We start from the raw sequence: 24,490 nt of genomic DNA on the forward strand, positions 1-24,490 counted from the left end.
GCAGCATGCTTTCGAGAAAACCGAAGTTTAGAGTGTTCTTTAGAACGCAAATTAATAGACTGCGGTTCTTTATGATAAATAAGAATTGTTTGGAGCAGTTGAGTGGGCTGCAATCGTGCCGGCTAAGTGACTTTTTCGGAGATCTTGATTCATGCCTTAAAACGTAGACTGTAAGTTAACTCTGTGTCGTAGAATGTAATCTGTAAGATAAGTTTGTGACTTAAAGTGCAATCTGGAAGTTTGTCTTTGTGTCTTGAAACATAATCAGCGTCTTAATTCAGCGTCTTGAAATGTCATCTACGAGTTAGCTTTGTGCCTTGAAATGTAATATGTAAGTTAACTTTGCGTCTTAAAGCGTAAGCTTTAAGTTGACTTTGTGTCTTGGAATGTAAGATGCAATAAATATTCGCAGTCGCGACTAGATTCCAGACTTTATGCGTTTATGATAAAAATGGTTGGGTGAAATTTAAAGAACGGAGAATATTGAAAGAATATAATAATAGAAAGAAAGAATATAATAAGAATATAACAATCATTGCAACTGTTTCAAAAAGAAAAAGAAATGTCTACTCGAGGCTCACGTTCCTTGCGATTCATGAAGATAATTTTTATTTTGCATAAGCCTAGCTATGACAGTTCAAGGTTGCACAATTTGCAGCTTGTATCTGCATTAACCTTTTGCCGTGCCATTTTCTTCATAGTTACAATATTTTACAATAGTTTTCGATTGCAATAATTTCTAAGAATAAAAAATGTAATTTATATCTATCGTGTGCCTAAATGTTACTTAAATGTTTATACACCGATGACAAGAAATCAGAATTTTATTCCGACCGAAAAGAACGGAACAGCATTCACATTTAACCCTTTTGATACTACGGGCCACTATAGTGGCCTTCCATAAGATGCCACCGAGGTACTACGGGCCACTATAGTGGCCCTCCGTAAAATGTCACCGAGGTACTACGGGCCACTATAGTGGCCCTCCATAAGATGCCACCGAGGTACTATGGGCCACTATAGTGGCCTTCCGTAAAATTCCACCGAGGTACTACGGGCCACTATAGTGGCCTTTCGTAAAATGCCACCGAGGTACTACAGGCCATTATAGTGGCCCTCCATAAGATGCCACCAAGGTACTACGGGCCACTATAGTGGCCCTCCATAAGATGCCACCGAGGTACTACGGGTCACTATAGTGGCCTTCCGTAAAATGCCACCGAGGTACTACGGGCCATTATAGTGGCCCTCCATAAGATCCCACCGAGGTACTACGGGCCACTATAGTGGCCCTCCATAAGTTCGATCGTTTGTAGCGGATAAAGTCAGTGCTTATTGCAGAAAGATAATTCACCTTATTTTTCTCTCATCAACGGATAAATAGATATATACCTTATTTTTCTCAATTTTGTTTAACTTTATTAGGATTAACTCTTTTGCCACGAGCGGGTTCTCCGCTGCGTTACCCCCGCAACGATCGACGTCTTGTAGCGTGCAACGATGTCGCAGCGCGCCGTTCGGCAGAAGTACCGCGGCAGAAAATCCGCCCGTAGCGAAAGGGTTAACAGATTATTACCAGAAATCTCCATCGCGTTTCAAACTCGTCGAAGTATGGCGAAAGCTTAACGATCGGACGAATCTCGCGAAGATTCTAAAAGCAGCGTCCTTAAGCTTTTTTTGAAACGCGGGCAGACAGATTGCTCTATGAATTCTTGTTACGAAGTTACGACGGTTCGAATACGACTTTTATCGACCCACTTTTATCGAACAGCGTTTCCAGTTTTTCGCTTCGTCCTGGCGTCTGGACCTGGTCCGAGGAATACGGAAGAATTCGTAACGAGGAGTCGACGGTCGAAATTTCGCGGCGGATTAAGACGAGAATTCCCCGTCGAGGGAACGTGACGGGAATCGTTCGCGAAAGAAGATTCGCCCGCGGTCCCGAAACGATCTCATTAGGCGCCGCGGCTGCGGTCGGAGGGCGTCGCGTGTTCGGGATCGATTAATCTTTCCGGCTAATCCAGGAGGCGGCCGATCAGCAGCCACGATCGCGTCGGATTAGAAGGCCGATTAAGCGGCGACCACGCGACAAGCCGGCCGCCCTCGGCCGACGTTAATAACGTCGAGCCGCGGCTTCGCCGTGCGGTCGCGGCAGACTTTCCCCGGATGCCTCGACTTTGATGCAGCCGCGATCGTTTCTCAGACAAATGCACCGGCAAACCGAATGATCAACAGCTCGGTTAGAACTTGGGACACGGTGCTCCCGGCCCGATAAATCCCACTCCGAACTTCCCGATATGTGGAACGAGCGACCAGAATAAATAGCGCCCAGGAAACTGGTTAAATTACTTCGGCACGCTTTGCTTGATCTCTTGTGTCGAAGTCGCGGTCGAAGTCATCCGTGGATCCGTCTTCTGCACGTTATCTATGCTCTGCTTTTATTTTGTCTTGTCTCGTACGTTCATTAGGCAGCGAATTGTAATGTTTAAAAATATTATAGCATAGAAATATTTCGGTGAAAAATTGGCCAAATTTTTGACCGGCGATAATTTCGAGAAAAATCATCGTAGGATAGTGACTTTTCTTTTAAATTAAAGCTTGAAACCTCTACATTTACATACTGTATCTTGATGTTACGTTTGATGCACCCTCGCTGCAGTAACCATTTAAATGTGAAGCTATGATTTGTTCGTCATATGATTTATTGTAACATTGAAAATTGCCAACTTCGATTGACGATAGTTTCGCGAAAAATCATCGTAGGATAATAGCATTTCCTTTAAATTAAAGCTTAAAATCTCTACTTTTAGATATTGGTCCTCGATTTTAAGTTCTATGCACCCTCGCTACAGTAACCCTTTAAATGCGAGACCATGATTTGTTTGTCATATGATTTATTGTCACATCGAAAATTGCCAAGTCTGACGAAATGCACCGACCTTGTAAAATTTTTTTCGCAGATGCCGTTTACGAAAGAATAAAGTTTGATTCTTCCTCTTTAATTTAAAAAAAAAGAAACGTGGCTGCGATTTTTTTTCGTGAAGTTACAGCAGTTCGAAGTAACCCTCGCATTTCGTCATTTCGTCGAACTTGGCGATTTTTCAATATGACAATCATGAGCTCACATTTGAAGGGCTACCTTGTAAAGCATGTATCGAAATTAAAATTGTGAAACGGCGTCTTAAAGTGGAGATTCCTAGCTTTAATTTGAAAGGAAGATGATCGTCCTACGATAATTTTCTGCAGAGTTATCGTCGGTCAAAGTTGGCCAATTGTCATCGAAAATTTCTCTGCGCTATAATTTTGTTGAGCAGTGTATCTTACAACAAGCGCATCGTGTCACATTATACAGCGTCAGTAACAGTATAAATGACATTTTTAGAAACGCTGATATCTATCGTGAACAGGTGCATCGTTTTTCTACTCAGCACAGTCTTCTCGACCCAAACAGTTAATCTATACTCATTTCGCATATTTTCCAAAGGGATCCTTCCTCCTGCACCCGAATAATAATAATAATAATAATAATAATAATAATAATAATAATAATAATAATAATTAATAATTAATAATAACGACGACACTAAAGCAATATTTTGCGGATCGAATTTTACGGCAGGGAGGGACATCTGGTCCAGCGGAACACGCCGGGCGTCGATTATGCGCGTTTAACGAGCGCGACTCGGTCGTCAGAAGTCCGCCATCGCGGCGCCATTAATATTCATTCCTTTAATCCGACTTAGAGGCTGCCTGCAGCAACGTCCCCGCAGTCCGAATTCGGGCCGGAGCTTGCATTCGTCGGCGCTGTCCCATTGTCCCAGTGCAACCGGGACGCGGATGATCGATCACTGGCCGAGCACGGAACCCTCCGCGTTCGAATCTTTTTTTCTCAAACTTCATTCGAACATCTCCAGAAAATGTTCAGAAAAACCGGCTGCGATCGTTCGTCTACTCTCGGAACGCGCAGGCTGCTCAACTTCTTCCGGAACTTACGAAATGATAATGTTTTCGTTGGCCGAGAAGTTTGCTGTTCGAGCGTTCAACCCGGAAATCTGTCCCGCGGGTAGCGCGCGGTCCGCGCTCGAAAACTAAATTACCGCAATGCGGAGGACACACCGCCGTTTTGTCCTCTTTACGAGTCAAACGTGCTCCACATAATGCTCTCCCGGCTCTCCTTGCGAGCAGCCGCGATCAGGCGACGCGTGGGCGGCCCCCTTCGCGCGCCTTTCTTCGCGCCCGAAGTTTTTTCCGGAGGCGGGATACACTCGTCAAATATTAACTCGGAATAAGCACGGACACGGTCGGGTCCAGCGAGCGACCTTCTTCTCGCCGGACTTAATTTCCCTCTATCCGCCGGAAATTAGCTCTCCCGGGGCTGCATTAATGCGGCGACTCTCGTTACGCGCGGAACTTCCTTTAGCACTGCTCCTTCCGGAGAAGCGGCGCGCTCCGATAGAGAGCTCGCCTTCGAGGAGAGAATATTTTCGATCGATGTTTTGCAGCTTGAACAGATTTTCCAACGTTATTCTTCTCTTTCGCTGTTTTCTATTGGATCGTTCGGAGAGTTGTTTCGTTCTTTCGCGAGAAAACGAAAGACGATTTGGCAATTCGGCAATTCAGAGGCCACGTGACACTATTCGAAGGCAATTCGGAAGCCACATAATTCGATTCGAAAGCAATTCGGAGGACACGTGACACGATTCAAAGGCAATTTGGAGACCTCGTGATCCGATTCGAAAGCAATTTAGAAACCACATAATTCGATTCGAAGGCAATTCGGAGGCCACGTGATACTATTCGAAGGCAATTCGGAGGCTTGGTGACACGATTCGAAGGCAACTTGGAGACCACGTTATCCGATTCGAAAGCAATTCAGAAGCCACATGATACGATTCGAAGGCAATTCGAAAGCCACATGACAGGATTCGAAGGCAAATCGGAAGCCACATGACACGATTCAAAGGCAATTCAGAAGCCACATGACACAATTCGAAGGCAATTCCGAGGCCACATGACACGATTCAACCGTCACGAACCTTATAACTTTTCTTTAGCGCTTTTCCTTACCTACCTCACACCCAAACAAACCATCTCATTCCATCCTCCGTTAACGTCTTCTCACAAGCAATCCCTAGCATCGACGTAGCAACAAATTACACATACGTAGAACCAGCACAGGGAAATTCACGACAGCCCGAAATTTCGCATTTCCGGGAGAAACGACTGTAGCACGAAGTTAACCGTTCGCCAGCTGTCGGTGAACCGGAATCAACGGAAACTCGAATGAAGCTCTCGGATCTCGGGTCCGGGAGAACAAGGGGTTCGGGGTGCGGTGCAGGAAGACCGGTGATCCCGAAGCATCGTCTCGAAGGAGCCGGATGAACGGGCGCGGCAAAAGGCGGAACAGAATAAAGAGCAAATTGCAGGCAGGCGCGAGGAGGAGCCCGCTCGCGAGTGTGTGGATCGAATCGCGGCAGACAATAACGCTCGGGCTCCGGTTCGGCGCGAGTGGAAGCCGGGAGGATGGTTTCCGGCTCCGGGTTTCTAACGAGACGCAAAGAACGAGGGAAGCTCTCGCGCGCGATCGAAGGACAAGCTCGTTGCAGCCCGAGGTTTCCGGTAGCACCGACTGGAATATCAATAGGATCCGGTTTTCGTGTTTTTAACCTACCGCTCTCCGCCTCCGCCGCCTCGCCTCGCCTCGCCTCGCCGAGATGAACCGAATCGCTTTTGCATTTATATTGGCCCCCGCCACCGAATCAGCCTTTCTTCCTTCTCCTCGGCCGTTTCTCTCAGCTGCCTGGCCGCGTTTTCCGCCGCCGTGTTCCCTTTTCCCGCCGCGCCGGTTCGTTTTCCGTGCAGCCGCGCTCGTTCCGCTTGCGAGACACGTGGCCCGCGCTGCTACCTTGATTCCGCAACGAGCGACCCTCGTCGACGGGTTTCCAGCGATCCCTGGGAACCCTTCCCCTTGGAATTCCAATCGCCGCGGACCCTGGAAAAACAGTCGCCGGATAAATTACCGGAGCCGCCCGAACGCCGCGGCGGAGCCGAGCTGCGCGGACGTCGGGGCGCTTCCAGCAGGGCCGAGCGATAAAAAGTTTAGGGCTTTCCGCTGGTTTCCGCAATGCAGAGCTCTCGGCGAACTTTTGCACGGTTTTCGATGGCTCTTTCTCGAATCTTCGCGATTCGGACTTCGCCGAACTCGGTCGAACACCTGCAAACCGCGTTATTTTTCGGCTGCTCGGCGATCTTCGCGTCGCGCGTTGACGGTTTCTCCGTCAATCCGAGCACGAGTTTCGAACAGTCGGTTTGTACACGCGGCTATCGACGGATCGATCGTCTTCAAGCGAGATCAAACAGCCTGTCAACCGCGTTATTCGTTCGTCCGGCTATTTCCATATTACGCGGAGCCGTGCTTTTCGAACGGACGTCGAACGGACGAGCTTCGAACGCGACCGATGTGCAGACATCTGTATCGACAGCTCGGTGTATTCTTCGATCACGAGCAACATTCTTCGGTTTTCTACATGTAAATTAAATTGTCGACGATAACCGCGGACGTACGAGCAATCGTTTCACGTCGATGCCGCGGCCGTTTCTTTCGCGCGGTCGGAATTGTAGTTTTTTTAGCCGCAGCGAACGCGGTTAAATTCGCGATCGACTTTTCGTAAACTATTTGTCTGGTTCGGTCTAATTAATATCAGGATAAATGTAACGCGTTTTCGTTCGTGGAGTAAAATATTAGGTTTGTGCGTATGAAATATCGGATTTTATTTGCATGCGAACGTTCGTCTGCCTGTTTTCGCGATGCTTTTGTTTTTCGCATAATCTCGTTTATAGTCGCACCATTACCAGTCGTCCATTGCCGGAGTCATATTTGAACAAAGAAGATTTTCTAAAAAGTGTTCCATTCTGTTACTTCTTTCGAATTTCGTAAGGATGTGAATTCAACCGATATTTATGTAATTTTTTTATACGTGTACGCATACGCCGTGCAAAACAATTGCGACAATTAAATAAATTCAAGTATGAAATTTTGCATCACCCAGCTCGTCCGCCGGATCTTTGACCAACCGACTTGCATTTTTTCTTAAACATTTGGAACAGTTTTTACGGGCTAAACAGTGTAAAAATGAAGACTTTTACGAATTTATCGATTCGAAAGATCAAAATTTCTCTTTAAGCCAAGCATCTATGCGTTAAAATCTCGTTGGGAGAATTGTATCGAAGCAAACGGAGCATATTTTGATTAAGCGAACAGACCTTTTGAAAAAAGTAATGCAGTGTACAGGGTTCCTCAGATCACTTGAAGCAACTTCTTCCTTTACAAAAATGTTCTCCGAGGCACCGTTAACGAGTTATTAACGAAAAAAATTGACCAATAAGAATCGAGTACGGCTGACGCGAGGCGGCCCCGCACGAAGCCCAGTTACGCTCATTGACTCGGTCGCCTCGCGCCAGTCGAGTTCGCCTCTCATTGGTCACTGTTTTTCGTTAATAACTCGTTAACGGTGCCTCGGAGAAAATGTTTGTAAAGGAAAAAGTTGCTTCAAATGACCCGAGGAACCCGCCACTTTCGGATTGCGAGACATTTTTGGGACGCCCTGTATATTATATATTCGCTTAAAACTCCGACATTTCATACGCACCGACTTAAAGAACGAAATTATTGCACAGCAGACGCCGCAATAAATAACGCAAAGCGAATCCAGTTCGGTGCAGACGAATGCACCGGAAAATGCGACGGTCTTTCCGCGCGGGATCGAAAGGCCTTCCTCGATCCTCGATCCGTCGATCATCCCGTCGTCGACGGCCCCGGATCTTGCCGAATTTTTCAGACCGCTGTCCGCGCGCCCGCGAATTTATAAAACCGGCGCCGGGATGGTATCGGCGGATTTTAAAAAATGATTCCGGCTGACCCGAATACTTCAACCCGTCGAGTCGAGAGAGAGAGAGAGAGAGAGAGAGAGAGAGAGAGAAAGAGCGAAAGGGACGAGAGAAAGAGAGAGGACCCCTCCTCTCTCCCCGGGACCTTCCTTCGGTCGCCCTATTCGCGCGATTCAACCGCTCCTCCCTTTTATCGTTCCCGCCTCGGCGTAACAATGCTTGCCTCCGGGGCCGAGGATTTTCGAGATCCGACACGAAAAAGCGAATTAATCACGGCCCGGAAGATCCGTGGCGGTCGTTTTCTTCGCGAACGCTCGAGTTAGGGGCGGATTTAGGCTCGGAGAGCTCGGAGAAGGGCGGCCGGCCAGCTCCCCGCGACTTCGCGTTCTAACGAGAACGCGCTAGTCGTTGCTCGATGACAAATCACCAAAGCGAAATTACCTGGCTAACGAGCCGCCTCTGCCCTCCCCCACCGCAAACCCCGCGGAATTCTTTCCCGTGATCGCCCGAGCCCCTCTCGACCCCGTCTTCGGCGCTAGCTTTGACGTACGCGAACCCTCGAATTATTCCGAGCACCCTCGCGATTATCATTTTACCGAGGGATTTGGGGGGAGGCTGGGGAAGAGGGTGGAGACGCATTAATATTCGTACGCTCGTCTTTTCGACTTCGTTCCTCGACCCGCCCTCGAAAACTTCTGACCGCGTCCCGCGCTCGCGCATTTATCCGACGAATTTTCCGCTCGCACTTCTCGCTCGTCCGGCAATTATTTACGCGTTCGAAATTCCCGAATTCCGGCGAATTTTTGTACGGCGAATTTTTTGCCCGTCGCGATTCGCCGGCGCGGATAACGCGGTTCGGAATCGCGATTATTGTAAATCACAGGGATTTAATTTATGATCGCGAGCATCGCGGGGCGATTTGTTGCTGGTTTTTTTCATTTACGATCGCGAAGATACGTTTATGAGTTATTCGTTCGATATGATATATATTAATAATATAATAATAATATGTGTTACTTACGGCGAATGTTGTAACAATAGCACTTGTTCAAAATCAGAATAAATGTCTTGCTGTTACTTTTGTAAACTGATATGGAACAGCTGTTTTTGGGGCTCCGTGAAACTAGTGTTAAGATATAAGTGAAAAGAAAAAGTAAAAAATAGAATATTATATATAATAATAAATTAATATTATATACAAAATATACATACGTGATATATATATATATATATATATATATATATATATATATATATATATAAAATTATATATAATAAAATTAAAGAATAGTTACAAAAGATCCGGACAAAACTTGCTCGACTTAAAGGGAAGCATAACATGATAAATCTAATTTTTTTATATGGAACAGTTTACAGTAAAGTCTCCCTAATTGACGCTCAGATTATACAAAAAAAATGGACAATTTGGGAAGCGAAGATACGATTATTCGAGCCTTGCAGTTAGTCTTTATAGTTATCGGTTATCAACAATTATAAAAACGAGTCGCAAGGCACGAATAATCGCATCTCCTCCTCCCAAATTGTCTATTTTTGTGCACAATTTGGGCGACAGTTAGGGAGACATTACTGTACCTTTCATTCCAGAATCTAATTCCACGTATGAGAAAGGAGTAACATTATAATATAATATATAATATTACAATATATTATTATAATATAAGTAACTAATTATAATATAATATAAGTCGGGAAAATTAATTTAGATTTACGGTTAAAATGGCTTCGAGTGCAAAGGCTTAAGCGTTCGGGTAAAAATTTCGTCGGACGATGAACATCAATTTTCCGTCCTATCTAAGAAACGATCGTAAGATCTCCGATCCTTCGAGAAAAAAAACTGTGCAGAAAAATGTAACGAAAACCGTACGACGAGAGCGCGGAGAAAAAAGATTCGACGTTAATCGTGGCTCGGCGTTCTCAGCGATCTTCGAACGATACCGCCCCGTTTCCCGGGACTGTTTTCGACTTTGAGCGATCGATGCCGGCGGCCAACGGGCGCCGGTTATCAGCGGCTAACAAACGGCCGACTCGTTAGCCGCATTAGAGAGCTTTAAACGCATATATAATAGCGCGAGGCGTGCCGGCCACGCGTGCCGGCCACTATTTGTTATTCGTCGCGGCGCCCGGGGACGCCGGGCGCCGCGCGAAAGAGCGATGATTGAGCCCCGCGAAAATATCGAATTATGGAAAGTATCGGGGCGCCGCGTGTTTCCCCTCCCCCTCTTCGCCCTACGTCCCTCGCAGCCCCGTGCGAGGCCCGTGGTCGATGAATTTATTCACGGAATAAAATTGACTTTCAAGGCTGCATCGAGAATCGCCGTCGAAGTCGAACAACAACAACAACAACGGCCGACGCGCTGAATAATTCCGGAGCAAACGATTTTCCGATCGACCAACAATTTAATTGCGTCGAAAAACGGGGCCGGCACGCACGCCGGGCGCCCGCTCTAAAATATAAATTTGACCTTTCCCCCGCCCCCTCCGCACGGTAATTCGACGCGGGCCAATTAAAACCGGCAGAATTTCCGCGGCAAGTATAAATTATCGTAACTCGATATCCGGCCGGCCGGCCCGCACGGCTCGCTCTCCCTCTCGATTTCCCAGAGCGGCGGGAAATCGCGAATTATTCGACGGCCAAGCTTTTCGCGATTGCGGCCAAGTTCGCGCGCTCTCTCTCTGCCGCCTATACCATTTATTATCGTACGATTATTATTACGGGAGCCGCGGCGGGGCACGCCTCTAAACGCGAACTTATTTTCCTATTCTGTTTGTCGTACATAGAATGTTATAATGTTTTTTGTTGATCTATTTATTCGTTTACTTATTCAGCGACGGGATAGACAGCGAGATTAATTAATTAATTGATAGAATTAAGCTGAGATAACTCTAAGATTTTAAATGAGATTAAATTAATTAATTGATAGAATTAAGCTGTGAGATATGTTTAAGGTTTAAAATGAGATTAATTAATTGATAGAATTAATCCGAGATAAGTTTAAGATTATTATTATTATTATTATTAATTAATTGATAGAATTAATCCGAGGTAACTTTAAGATTTAAAATGAGATTAATTAATTGATTGAATTAATTTCAGATAAGTTTAAGATTTAAAATGAGATTAATTAATTAATTGGTAGAATTAATCTGAGATAACTCTAAGATTTAAAATGAGATTTAGTTAATTAATTGATAGAATTAATCTGATATATGTTTAAGATTTAAAATGAGATTAATTAATTGATAGAATTAATCCGAGATAAGTTTAAGATTTAAAATGAGATTAATTAATTGATAGAATTAATTTCAGATAAGTTTAAGATTTAAAATGAGATTAATTAATTAATTGGTAGAATTAATTTCAGATAAGTTTAAGATTTAAAATGAGATTAATTAATTAATTGGTAGAATTAATCTGAGATAACTCTAAGATTTAAAATGAGATTTAGTTAATTAATTGATAGAATTAATCTGATGTATGTTTAAGATTTAAAATGAGATTAATTAATTGATAGAATTAATCTGAGATGAGTTTAAGATTTAAAATGAGATTTAATTAATTAATTGACAGAATTAATCTGAGATATGTTTAAGGTTTAAAATGAGATTAATTAATTGATAGAATTAATCCGAGATAAGTTTAAGATTATTATTATTATTATTATTAATTAATTGATAGAATTAATCCGAGGTAACTTTAAGATTTAAAATGAGATTAATTAATTGATTGAATTAATTTCAGATAAGTTTAAGATTTAAAATGAGATTAATTAATTAATTGGTAGAATTAATCTGAGATAACTCTAAGATTTAAAATGAGATTTAGTTAATTAATTGATAGAATTAATCTGATATATGTTTAAGATTTAAAATGAGATTAATTAATTGATAGAATTAATCCGAGATAAGTTTAAGATTTAAAATGAGATTAATTAATTGATAGAATTAATTTCAGATAAGTTTAAGATTTAAAATGAGATTAATTAATTAATTGGTAGAATTAATTTCAGATAAGTTTAAGATTTAAAATGAGATTAATTAATTAATTGGTAGAATTAATCTGAGATAACTCTAAGATTTAAAATGAGATTTAGTTAATTAATTGATAGAATTAATCTGATGTATGTTTAAGATTTAAAATGAGATTAATTAATTGATAGAATTAATCTGAGATGAGTTTAAGATTTAAAATGAGATTTAATTAATTAATTGACAGAATTAATCTGAGATATGTTTAAGGTTTAAAATGAGATTAATTAACAGAAAATCCCATTGCAGTGAGATATAAAATATATGCATAATATAATATAACATAACATAATAATAAATATAAATATATACATAAATCTAAAAAAAGAACTTGAAAAGAATAAGACAAAAATTCGGGAATAAAAAGAAACGTTTCTCTGAATCAATTGTAGCTAATAGAAATTCATCCGAACCTAATAACAAATAAACAACGACGATAAAAGTGACCGACGCGTACCTGTTCCTTAAAAATAGCAATTATTCAATTTATTCAGACGTTTAAATTATATTTGCTACATTTGTATATGCATTATATTTATATTACCCTGTTATCGACTCATCAAAATCACTCGAAGAAACGAAACATATTTTTATCGAATTCCCATTTCTCGCGTCAATCGTCTCGACGAATTTTCATTCCTGATGAAGATCCGCGGTCCGAGGATCCCCGAATAAATCCGACAGAATGAAATCGCATTCTCAAACATATCCATCCGCTATCTTCGCCGGCCGCTATCTTTTCATCCGGCCGTTCTCGTCGTAATCGTAAAAAAAATCCACGATTCGGTCATTATCGTTTCGTATCCGGTGGATAAGGTGGATCCTCTGCGAAACGGAATTACGGAATAAAGAAAGTTCTTCGGAACAATTTCGAGCAGGTGATTTCGGGTTCGCGGCGGATAAAATTCGAAGACGATATCCGTAAAAATGTCCGGAACGCTTCTGGGAGCAGCAGCCGGTAGGGAGAGAGCACGAAACGCACGAAATTCTTCTCGCGCCGAGAACGATTTACAGAGATTGTCCGGGGCCAGGAGGAGCCCGCAGCTGGCTCCCGATGCAGATAACCGCGTTCCCGGGCCATCCCGATACGGTTACTATACCGGAGTTCGGCCGGAGCACAGTACAACTGTATTATGGCGGCGCGAGTTTGTTCCGCGGCCGTGAGTACACCGCCGCACTAAGCATCGGCGCACCTGCTGTACGAGAGAGCGAAATGCGACGCCCCGGCACAAACTGCATATTTACGCCGCGATAACGCGAATGCACCGACTCCGGGGAAGTTTCTGTTGCAGTCGCAGCCGCGGCGATTCGTTATGCAAGAAGGCCGGGTTACGTCGCTCCGCTTCCCCGAAACGTTAAGACGGTTTTCTTGGATGCCAGACACGTGCAACGAGTGTCTTTGTGTCGGTGCCGCTGCTCTTTCTTACCCCGTTTTGTGGATGATACGATGATAATGACGTCGCTGTGAAATAACGAAGAGAAACAATTGCAGTGAGAAATGCAGTAGAAAGGCATGGGAAAATTGGACAACTTCGATCGATGATAACTCGGTAAGAAATCGTCGTAGGACGATGATCTTTCTTTCAAATTAAAGCTAGGAGTCTTTACTTTAAGACGCCGTTCCACGATTTTAATTTCGACGCATGCTTTACGAGGTAACCCTTTAAATGTGAGCTGATGATTGTCATATTGCAAATCGCCAAGTTCGACGAAATGGCGAAATGCAAGGGTTACTTAGAATTGCTGTAACTTCGCGAGAAAAAATCGCAGTCGCGTTACTCTTTTTCTATATTAAAGAGGAAGAATCGAGCTTCATTTTTCTCTAAATGATATCTCCGACAAAAATTTTACAGGGTCGGTGCGTTTCGTCAAACTTTCGTCAAACAAATCGTATGACAAACAAATCATGGTCTCACATTTAAATGGTTATTATAGCGAGGGTGCATCAAACATAACATCAAGATACAGCGTCTGAAAGTAGAGGTTTCAATCTTTAATATAAAGAAAAAGTCATCATCCTACAACGATTTTTCGCAGAATTATCGCCGGTCAAATTTGGCAATTTTCAATGTTACAATAAATCATATGACAAATAAACCATGGTCTCACATTTAAAGGGTTACTGCAGCGAGGGTGCATCAAACATAACATCAAGATACAGTGTCTGAAAGTAGAAGTTTCAAGCTTTAGTACAAAGAAAAAGTCATCATCCTACAATGATTTTTCGCGGAACTATCGCCGGTCAAATTCGGCCAATTCCTGTCCAAAATTCTTCCATGCGCAAAAATAGGAGAAATCTTCGTCGCGGTTCCTGTGTTATCAGAGAAACCGTCCGAAAACATCGCGGGAATTTCAGAAACGATAGAGCTCGGCTATTACAGCGGAGCTCGGTTTACGCGATTTTTAACGAACGGGGCGATAATATTAATTAGTTGTCGCACCCGAGCCATGGAGCGGATAAACACGACCGCGGTACGAGCCGACGGATAATTAAAACGCGGACAGCCGAGCCGGGAGCCAGATCGGGCCGGGCCGGGTCGGGCCGGGCGTGTGCACGGCCGGTGATTTCTAATCAAACGGCAATGGACGCGTAGTTTATCAGGCGTGAGACGCAACGGGCGAATTGCGGGCCCGCGACATTACGAGATCCCTCGTAATGTTCTCTGTCCGGCGGTCTGCTGCCGAAACATCGACGCGAAACGGCTCGACGCCCGTTTCCGACCGCACGTTACGGAAGTTTCCCGCGTTTCACCTGCGTTCCCCGTGTTCCATAATCGCGTACACGGCGCAAGCTGCACCGTGCAGCCTGCCTCTCCATGTCCCAGCACCCTCTCTCTCCCACTCTCTCTCTCTCTCTCTCTCTCTCTCTCTCTTTCTCTCTCTCTCTCTCTCTCTCTCTCTCTCTCTCCTGTCGCTTCTCCGACCCAACGGATTAGCTGTCAAGATCGACAGCGCGATGGCGGTTTCCTTTCGAGCCGGCGACCGCGTTGATTTCCATGGAAAATTGCTCCGCGCCGCGCGTTTCAGCCGCCCGCGAAACGTCCGCGTTGACTTTTCAGCTCGCTCTGTGCTCGCTGAATATAACGCAATCGCCGGAGAATGAGCTGTTTTTCTCGTTCTTTACGATCCACTGGGACGAGACCGGACACGCTTTTTCGGGCAGCTTGAATTGCTGCGAGTTTCGTGTGAAAAAGCGGTCCGCGGTCGGACCGGTTTCCTAGGAGAACATTTTAGGCGAACTGTTGCGGCGCGGTTGATTAAGAGAAATTTCATGGTGTTTTACGGCGCTCTTCGAAATTTGCGGTACGATGGGGGAGCCGTGGAATGGTCGGACGAGATGGATGAAGATGCTTCGTGTTATTCTGGCCAGTTGAAGCGTTAACTTGGGTGTTTACGATTGGAATTAGTAGAAAAGGTCTGCAATGATCGGACAGGCTGATGATGCTCTTCCTGATCGGTATTTCGGATGGATATTTATATTGCAGTCGATTGAAGTATGAATATCTGAATTAATAGTTTCGTAATCGATCCCAAAAACCTCAGAAATTTCATAAAATTAAAGTATTCGATTAAATAACAATTTAATGAAATTAAGCGATCGTTTTTAATTTTTAGAAATACGAAGCGGAAGATATCCCCGTTCGATCATCGATCGACTGAATTTTTTCTCCCCCTTCGGTTGGCTAAGTGTTAATGCTCGCGATAAGTAGAAAGTGCCTGCAATAAATTTATATAAAATTCTATAGAAAAATGTCAAACTTAGAAACACAAGTTTCACAGAAGAATTATATTTGTAACAATAAAAATTACGAAGCCAATTACAACATGAAATCACATAAAATTGTAAAACTTACGAAAACAATTTCGTAGCAAAATTATATCTGTAACAATAAAAATCACGAACCCAATTAAAACACGAAATCACATAAAACTGTAAAACTTACGAAAACAATTTCGTAGCAAAATTATATCTGTAACAATAAAAATCACGAACCCAATTAAAACATGAAATAACATAAAACTGTAAAACTTACGAAAACAAGTTCATAGCAAAATTATATCTATAACAATAAAAATTACGAACCCAATTATAACACGAAATTCCATAAAAATGTAATATAAAGCAAGCAGTTCGAAGCAATTTTTGACAAGCAAATTCTAACAAATTCAAACAAATACATTTGCATTTCCAGCAAATGAAAAAGTCCGAATACGATGAAAAAGCCTAGCAAGATTAATTCCCAAAAAATCCATGCGCGACATTTTCAGCACAACGGATCTCCTCGTAAACATGATCCATCTTCGAGAACGATCATCGCGTTAAACGAACGAATCGCGAACGAGTTCGAAGGTGTAACCGAGCGCCGTTTCACGGCGCGCACGAAACGACGCCCTCGAGCGCGAGACCCGGAATGAAGGCTCGCGAGCCGGGCCGGGAAAAAAAGGGCGCCTGAAAAAACGGGGAGCCTTGGCGCTCGAGCTCGTATCGCCGGCCGGTCGATGATTAACTGTAAACGCGTATCGGTGGCAATTGTTGCGCGTACAAATCGCGGGAGAGAAACGCAAACTGGCGCGCGCGGCCCGGTGTGTACGCGGAACGGGCGACAGCCGGGACTTCGTTATGAAGTTTCATTTACCTTTCAGCGGGAGCCGACGATCGAACACCGACGGCAGCTGCTAGTTAAACGGCGGCCCAGCATAAATACAGAAACACGGCTCGCGCCTCCGATTTTCATCGAGCTTTTAATATCGGGCCGCGCCGTTAAACAAATTCTCGCCCCGGCTGCGAACGATTCCATCTGCCGCCTGCTTCGTTTTTTTGTTTGCGAGATTCTCGGCTCTCCTGTCCTTAAAAAAGAAAGCAACGAAGATTAAATATATCCTAAAATTTCAGGAATTGTTACAAAGTCTCCGGATCGAAGTTAAGAAGTGCATTTCGCACGTTCAGATCCAAATTGGACCAGATAGAGGCTTCGAATCAATCTAATCACTGTGAATTATTTAGGAGTCGAACTTGTGAAACCGCGTCGGACCGGCTCGAAACGGAATTCAGTAATTTCTCTGCAATTCGCGCTCAGATTGTGCACTTAAATGGACAATTTGGGAAGAGGAGATACGATTATTCGATAATATTATAATATTATAATAATAGTACAAAATATAACAATATTATAATAATAGTACAAAATATAACAATATTATAATAATAGTATAAAATAATATAACAATACTATAATAATAGTATAAAATAATATAACAATACTATAATAATAGTATAAAATAAAATATAACAATACTATAATAATAGTATAAAATAATATAACAATACTATAATAATAGTATAAAATAATATAACAATACTATAATAACAGTATAAAATAATATAACAATACTATAATAATAGTATAAAATAATATAACAATACTATAATAATAGTATAAAATAATATAACAATACTATAATAATAGCATAAAATAATATAACAATACTATAATAACAGTATAAAATAATATAACAATACTATAATAATAGTATAAAAAAATATAACAATACTATAATAATAGTATAAAATAATATAACAATACTATAATAATAGTATAAAATAAAATATAACAATACTATAATAATAGTATAAAATAATATAACAATACTATAATAATAGTATAAAATAATATAACAATACTATAATAACAGTATAAAATAATATAACAATACTATAATAATAGTATAAAATAATATAACAATACTATAACAATAGTATAAAATAATATGACAATATTATAATAATAATATTGAATAATATAACAATATTATAATAATAGTATAAAATAATATCGTTTTTGTTGACAATACGTTATCGACAAGTTGCACAATAATTCGTCATTGTTTGAAAAGAATTTAAAAACTTCGATGTCCTATTATTAAGGTATTAAGATGATCGAAGAAAGAACGAGCTTACCAATTAGTTTATATTTTCTGCAACCAATGCGGATTTTTATCTTGCATCAAAATCCGCAGTCTACTTGTTAGACAGAAAATTTCCAAATTTTTCTAACCCTGATGCAATATTCACCTTGATATAAATTATATTATTTCAATGAACACGCGTTTCACCGAATGAGTAAAAAATGTTACATAGAATACACTGTTTATATCAGAAAAATGAGACGATTATCATCATTATTATAAATTCTCCCTGATTTCCCTTCAGCTTGTGAACAAAAATAGAAAATTTGGTCCACTATTCGAGCCTCGCACCTTGTTTTCTTTTCTCAATCGCTGACAATCGGCGATTACAAAAATGCGCCGCGAGGCTCGAATAATCGTATCTCCTCCCTCCAAACTGTCCATTCTCGTTCGCAAGCTGCTGGAAAGTTCGGTAAAATTTACAGTACATCGGCCAGTGTGTATGGGAATGATCTTGAACGCGACACGGTTCCTTCTCGTCGTCGTCGTCGCTCCGGCTGCTTTTTCCCGCGAGCCGAAGCGGCGGTCGCGACGGGGCCGGCGAAGATTTACGGTTTTCCGTTCGGTTTGCCGGCGTGGTAATCCGCGGGCTGAAATTACCGGGGCCCGTGAAAACCACGGGAACGTGAAATTCGCCGCTCGTATCTCGTCGCCGCAGCATCGGACGCGGCGGGAACGCACGCCGAAAAGGTGTGCGCCGGGCGCGACGGGAACCCCGACGGCCCCCGAGTTATACTTAATCTATCTCGCGTCCGTTCGGCCGTGAAAATCAGGCCACTGCCCAATCGCCGTGAACGCGGAACAGGTCTGCGAGATCGAGACTTTTTCTGGCTCATTTCTCCGTGGAGTCGCCTGCCGCTGCCGCCGCTATCAGCCGAGCCAAGGACTCCGGTTCTCCCGAGGGGAGAGAGCCGTTCATTCCGAGCCGGGAGTTGTCGGTGCAACGATCGGTATCGATCATGCGAGCCCTTAGGGACCGGCTTGAAAGGGATTCGCGACTACGCCTGTCCCCCTCTCTCTCTCTCTCTCTCTCTCTCTCTCTTTCGCTCCCTCTTCTCCCGGAAAATTTCGGGATGAAAGGAACTCGAGCAACGAGATGCGCCCGTGATCCGGCCCGCCTTTCATGCGCTCGGACGGAGCTGATACTTTGTTGTTGCGAAAGGAGTTTATGGCACACAGAGAGCTACGACGGGGGCTCCCGGCGATGCTAACGGTCGAATTTATCCCGACGTGTAATATTAGTTTCGATTTATAAACGGGTACACAGAGTCGTTTGTGCTTCGCGCAGGTTATTTTCTGAGCGACTGGATTGAAGATTTTTGCTGTTGTTGCGAGAGCTTTTGGCGAAAGTAGAGCGTCGTTTGGGGAAAGAAAGATAAAGGACATGGAACGCGGAAGTATAATTAGTAGAGGAAGCTTAGTAGTAGAAGATTAGTAGTAGAAGATTTATTATGCAATAATTATCTCTACTCGTCTTCGTAACCGAAAAGATTCTCTTTCTTCTCTTTCCTTTCTACTTAGTAGTAGAGGATTTATTATGCAATAATTATCTCTACTCGCCTTCGTAACCGATAAGATTCTCTTTCTTCTCTTTTCTTTCTACTTAGTAGTAGAGGATTTATTATGCTATAATTATCTCTACTCGTCTTCGTAACCGAAAAGATTCCCTTTCTTCTCTTTTCTTTCTACTTAGTAGTAGAGGATTTATTATGCAATAATTATCTCTACTCGCCTTCGTAACCGATAAGATTCTCTTTCTTCTCTTTTCTTTCTACTTAGTAGTAGAAGATTCATTATGCTATAATTATCTCTACTCGCCTTCGTAACCGATAAGATTCTCTTTCTTCTCTTTTCTTTCTACTTAGTAATAGAGGATTTATTATGCAATAATTATCTCTACTCGTCTTCGTAACCGAAAAGATTCTCTTTCTTCTCTTTTCTTTCTACTTAGTAGTAGAGGATTTATTATGCAATAATTATCTCTACTCGCCTTCGTAACCGATAAGATTCTCTTTCTTCTCTTTTCTTTCTACTTAGTAGTAGAGGATTTATTATGCAATAATTATCTCTACTCGCCTTCGTAACCGATAAGATTCTCTTTCCTGTAAATTCGATCTTCTTTTCTCCGACGCGATACAGTAATGTCTCTCTAATTGACGCTCAGATTGTCCACAAAAGTAGACAACTTTAGAAGAGGAGATACGATTGTTCGAGCCTTGTGGCTCGTTTTTTGATAATTATCGATTGCCAACAACTGTAAAAACGAGTCTCAATTATGTGTCTGCCTACCGTACGTAAAACTTGATTTCAGATCTGACGCAAAATTAACGAAAAAATAAATCAAACTCCAAAGGGTTAAACGACGTCTCGCGAGGAATCGTTCTCGCGAAACCGCAGCGGCCGCGAGACCGCCACGCGATAGAACCGCGCCGAATTAGCCGACGATCCGTCGGCCGGCGATCGCCGAAACGGGGAATTTCATTAGCGGCGGCCGCGGCGTGTTGCGGGAAAACTCGGGGCGTACGCGAAAATGAATTTTCACGGCGTCGATCGGTTCCCCGCGCCCGGTCACGGACTTAATAACGCCGTAATGGCGGTTCTGGTTCGCGGTCTGCCGTTAAAAGTACCGTCACGCGCGGCCCGCGCCGGCCCGCCTACACGTACGCCCGGCTTCCGGTCGTTCCTCCGTGCAATTTTCGAGAGAATTAGCGCGCGAACAGGCATTCGCGGGACGCTGCTCGTTCGTCTTATCAACAGCGAAGCCCCGGGCAACGTTTTCATCCCGCTCGAATCGAGGCCTGTCAGCCTCCTCGTCGCTCTCGCCGCCTCGGCCCGAGCGTTTGCTCCTTCGTCGCGGTTTTAATAGCCTTTCGATCGCCGGCTTTCGTGCATTTCGTGCCCGCTCAAGCTTTATTCCGCTCGTCTTCTCAGCGTGCCTGATTCGCCGAGCTCGCGAGTTTAGAATGACGATAGAGGTTCGTTCGGAATGGAAAGACATTTTTCAGAGTGATGCGAGTATATCATCGCTTTTCTCTTTAAACCGTAAAAACGAGCGATCGTATCTCCTCTTCCTAAATTGTCCATTTTTGATATTTCTGTTTGTTCATCGGAACATGCGTTTGGTGCAAACAGAAGATACAGTAATGCCTCCCTAATTGACGCTCAGATTGTGCACAAAAATGGACAATTTGGGAAGAGGAGATACGATTATTCGAACCTTGCGCGATAACCATAGAAAACGAGCAACAAGGCTCGAACAATCGTATTTCCTCTTCCAAAACTGTCCATCTTTGTGGACAATCTGAGCGTCAATTAGAGAGACATTACTGTAATTCGAGTGAACAAGAAATAAGCCTCGATTACAGGAGACGAATGAAAATCCAGTGATACGAGTGAACGATAAATCGGTCGGGGTTCGATGAAGCAAGAAAACAGTAGCTTAACTCAACTTATGATCAGACAGGATCATAAAACCGGCGGCAGCGAATCCGCTGTTTCTACAGCTGCTGACAACTATAAAATGACTATAGAAACGAGCCGGAGTCTGTCACGACGAGTATACTCGTCGCGAACGAATAACAGAATAACAATCCAGTAATGTCTTCCTAACTGACGCTCAGATTGTCCACAGAAATGGACAATTTGAGAAGGAGAGATACTTATAGATATTCTATACTTAAATATTCGAGCCTTGCGGCTCGTTTTTATAGTTCTTGACAATCGATAACCGTAAAAAACGAAACACAATGCTCGAACAATCGTACCTCCACTTCCAAAACAGTCCATCTTTGTGGTCAATCTGAGCGTCAATAAGGGAGACATTACTGTAATTGAGTTCAAGCGCGGGCAACATTTAGGACATATTGTAAGCTGTTAATGTTTAGCGAATAAGTAAATATCGGTGTAATAAAATAGTGAATTTTATCGAGTAAAATCGTCTTTTTCGGATCCAATGTTTTAGCGGCGACGATTATTCTGTGTTCGACGAGTGTACTCGTCGTCGTCGTTTGATTCTCGCGACGCGTACAGTAATGTCTCCCTTACTGACGCTCAGATTGTCCACAAAAATGGACAATTCGGGAAGAAGAGATACGATTGTTCGAGCCTCGCGACTCGTTGTTATAGTTCTTGACAATCGATAACCGTAAAAAACGAAACACAATGCTCGAACAATCGTACCTCCTCTTCCAAAACAGTCCATCTTTGTGGTCAATCTGAGCGCCAATTAGAGAGACATTATTTCTCTGTTGCGTCTAGAGCATACCAGTCGAAAACCGGTCGACGGAATAAAACAAGCGATCGCTCTGACACAAGCTCGTGAACCGCGGCGGTGCATGTGCATGTGCAAGAGAACCTTTGAATCCCGGGCACCGATGAACCGAATAAAATTCCGAGCGCCAAACCGACCGAGATTCCGGAATCTCCCGGGCGTTCCCCGCGTCTCGGCCGCTGATGAAGCGGCGAAACTCTAACAGTCTCATCTTTATTCCCGGCAGCATCGCGGCGAATCAAAATTCGGCCAGTGTTTCGCGCATTCGGCTGACCCCTTTTCCGCAATCCTGATTCGCGATCGTTCGGAGGAGCCTCGATCTATCTTCGACAGCTGTTCCTCGTTTCGCCGTCGAATCCGCGAGCTCGCGACCCGGCGAGAAACCTTCTCCAAATTCGCAATACCATCGTTAACCCGTTGAAACGCCGTTCCCCGAATTTCCCATGGTAATTTCCCATGGTAATTCGCCAGCGGTGGGCACCGCCGGTTCCCGATACACCGCGTTTTATCCGCAGCATCGCGTATCCACTTTGTCCTCGTTATTCTCCGGTTCTCCGGCAAACCGTTAAATTGCGGAACCACGTGTGCCCTTTCTCTCTCTCTCTCTCTCTCTCTCTCTCTGACTCGCTATCTCTCTCTTTTTCTCTCTCGATCGTCGATTTGCAAGTAGATTTCTCGAGCGTTTCATCAGTCGCGTAACAGGATACTCGGATGCGACACCTGGCCGATTCAGAGAGACAGAGAGAGCGAGATGGAAAGAGAGAGATAGAGAGAGGGGGGAGATAGCGGAACCATGGGGGCCAAGCAATCGTTTCAATCGGTCCGTCCGTCTGATTGAATCTTCCTTGAAAGAACCGTGCCCGAACCCAATCTACCATCGCGCCACCCACGCCCAGCCCCGGTATAGGCGAAGCCTGTACGGGACGTAACGTAAATTGACTCGTTTTCCCGGTGTTTTCCATTATCGCGGGCACCACGTGGCTCGAGAGCACCGGCGAGATTACACCGGCTGCGTCTAGAGCAGGCCACTCGACCCGGGAGAGCCCACCTACGTCCCAGGATTCCTGAGGACTCGCCGCAGATAGGTCCGAAACCTCCTTCTACGATCCCATCTTCTCCTACTCAAGATCCTCCGTTATACACACCTAACACGGAATCATTCGGCTCCGTAATTGACTGTGGACTCTGCGATAATTGCGCTTTCGGCCACGGTTTTACGGACACTTTTTATTTCGACGAGCTTCGCTCGAGCATCCGTCGGCTTCCGCTTCCAACGAAATCGAGAGCTTCGTTCCAGCCGCGGACAGGACTTCTCGAACAGCAAATCGACTGTAATCATTTGCAGCTTTCGTGCGTAACTATTGTCTCGAAAGACGTTCGTTTGCCGAATTCTGCATCACGTGGAAAGGTTACACCGAGACAATTGTAGCATGGAAATATTCTGAATCGAAATTAGCCAACTTTGACTGACGATAATTCCGCGAAAGATTACCGTAGAATGATGAATTTTGCTTTAAATTAAAGCTTGAAACCTCCACCTTCTGATACTGTTTCCCGATTTTAAGTTCGACGCATCCTCGCTATTGTAACCCTTCGAATACGAGGCCTTGATTTCTGTGCCACATGATTTATCGTCATATTAAAGATTGCCAAGTCTGACGAATTGCACTGACGTCGTAAAATTTTTTTCGGAGACACAGTTTACAGTGGAATGAAGGCTGACTCTTCCTCTTTGATTTAAAAAAAGAGTCACGCCGCTGCGATTTTTTCTCGCGAAGTTACAGCAGTTCGTATCGACCCCTGCATTTCGCCATTTCGTCGAACTTGGCGATTTGCAATATGACAATCATTAGCTCACGTTTGAAGGGCTCCGATGGAGAGAATGCGTCGAAATTAAAATCCGGAAACAGTGTCGTAAAGTAGAGGTTTCTAGCTTTAATTTGAAAGAAGAGACGCGCCGTTGCGATTTTTTCCCGCGAAGTTACAGCAGTTCCTAGTGACCCCTGCATTTCGTCATTTCGTCGAAATTCTTGGTACAGATGTTTCCAATGTCTCCAGAGACCGAGAGCTTCGTTACGAAGCAAAAGCCTGTTTGGAAACTCTTCGGTAATCGACCGCAGCTGCTGCAAGGATCATTATACCACGGGCAAAGGCTCGAGCACGATGATTATTTAAAGATTTTGCCGGAGGATCTCGGCGCACAGGTAGCTGCTCCGAAGTCTCGAAGAATCGAGGACTTTATTGGGTCGCGGGATTCCGCTCGGGGGATCTTTGGTAATTGGTTATAAGTTCCGCAGGGACGATTATACTTTGCGAGAAGAC

At 43.6% G+C, this 24,490-nt stretch overlaps 2 protein-coding genes across 2 annotated transcripts in view; one reads left to right on the forward strand and one right to left on the reverse strand.

The window, feature by feature from the left end:
- The window catches only part of LOC143258908 (uncharacterized), an 18,823-nt gene extending 13,735 nt beyond the window's left edge, over positions 1-5,088 (reverse strand). Inside the window, exon 1 of the mRNA XM_076519454.1 lies at positions 5,069-5,088. Coding sequence (XP_076375569.1) covers positions 5,069-5,088 — 20 coding nt within the window. The remainder of the gene's footprint in view (positions 1-5,068) is intronic.
- The window catches only part of cpx (synaptic transmission protein complexin), a 528,009-nt gene that overhangs the window by 299,176 nt on the left and 204,343 nt on the right, over positions 1-24,490 (forward strand). The gene's annotated exons all lie outside the window — the stretch shown is intronic.

Source organism: Megalopta genalis, chromosome 3, assembly GCF_051020955.1.
Source record: "Megalopta genalis isolate 19385.01 chromosome 3, iyMegGena1_principal, whole genome shotgun sequence".
In the NCBI taxonomy this organism is placed as follows: Eukaryota; Metazoa; Arthropoda; class Insecta; order Hymenoptera; family Halictidae; genus Megalopta; species Megalopta genalis.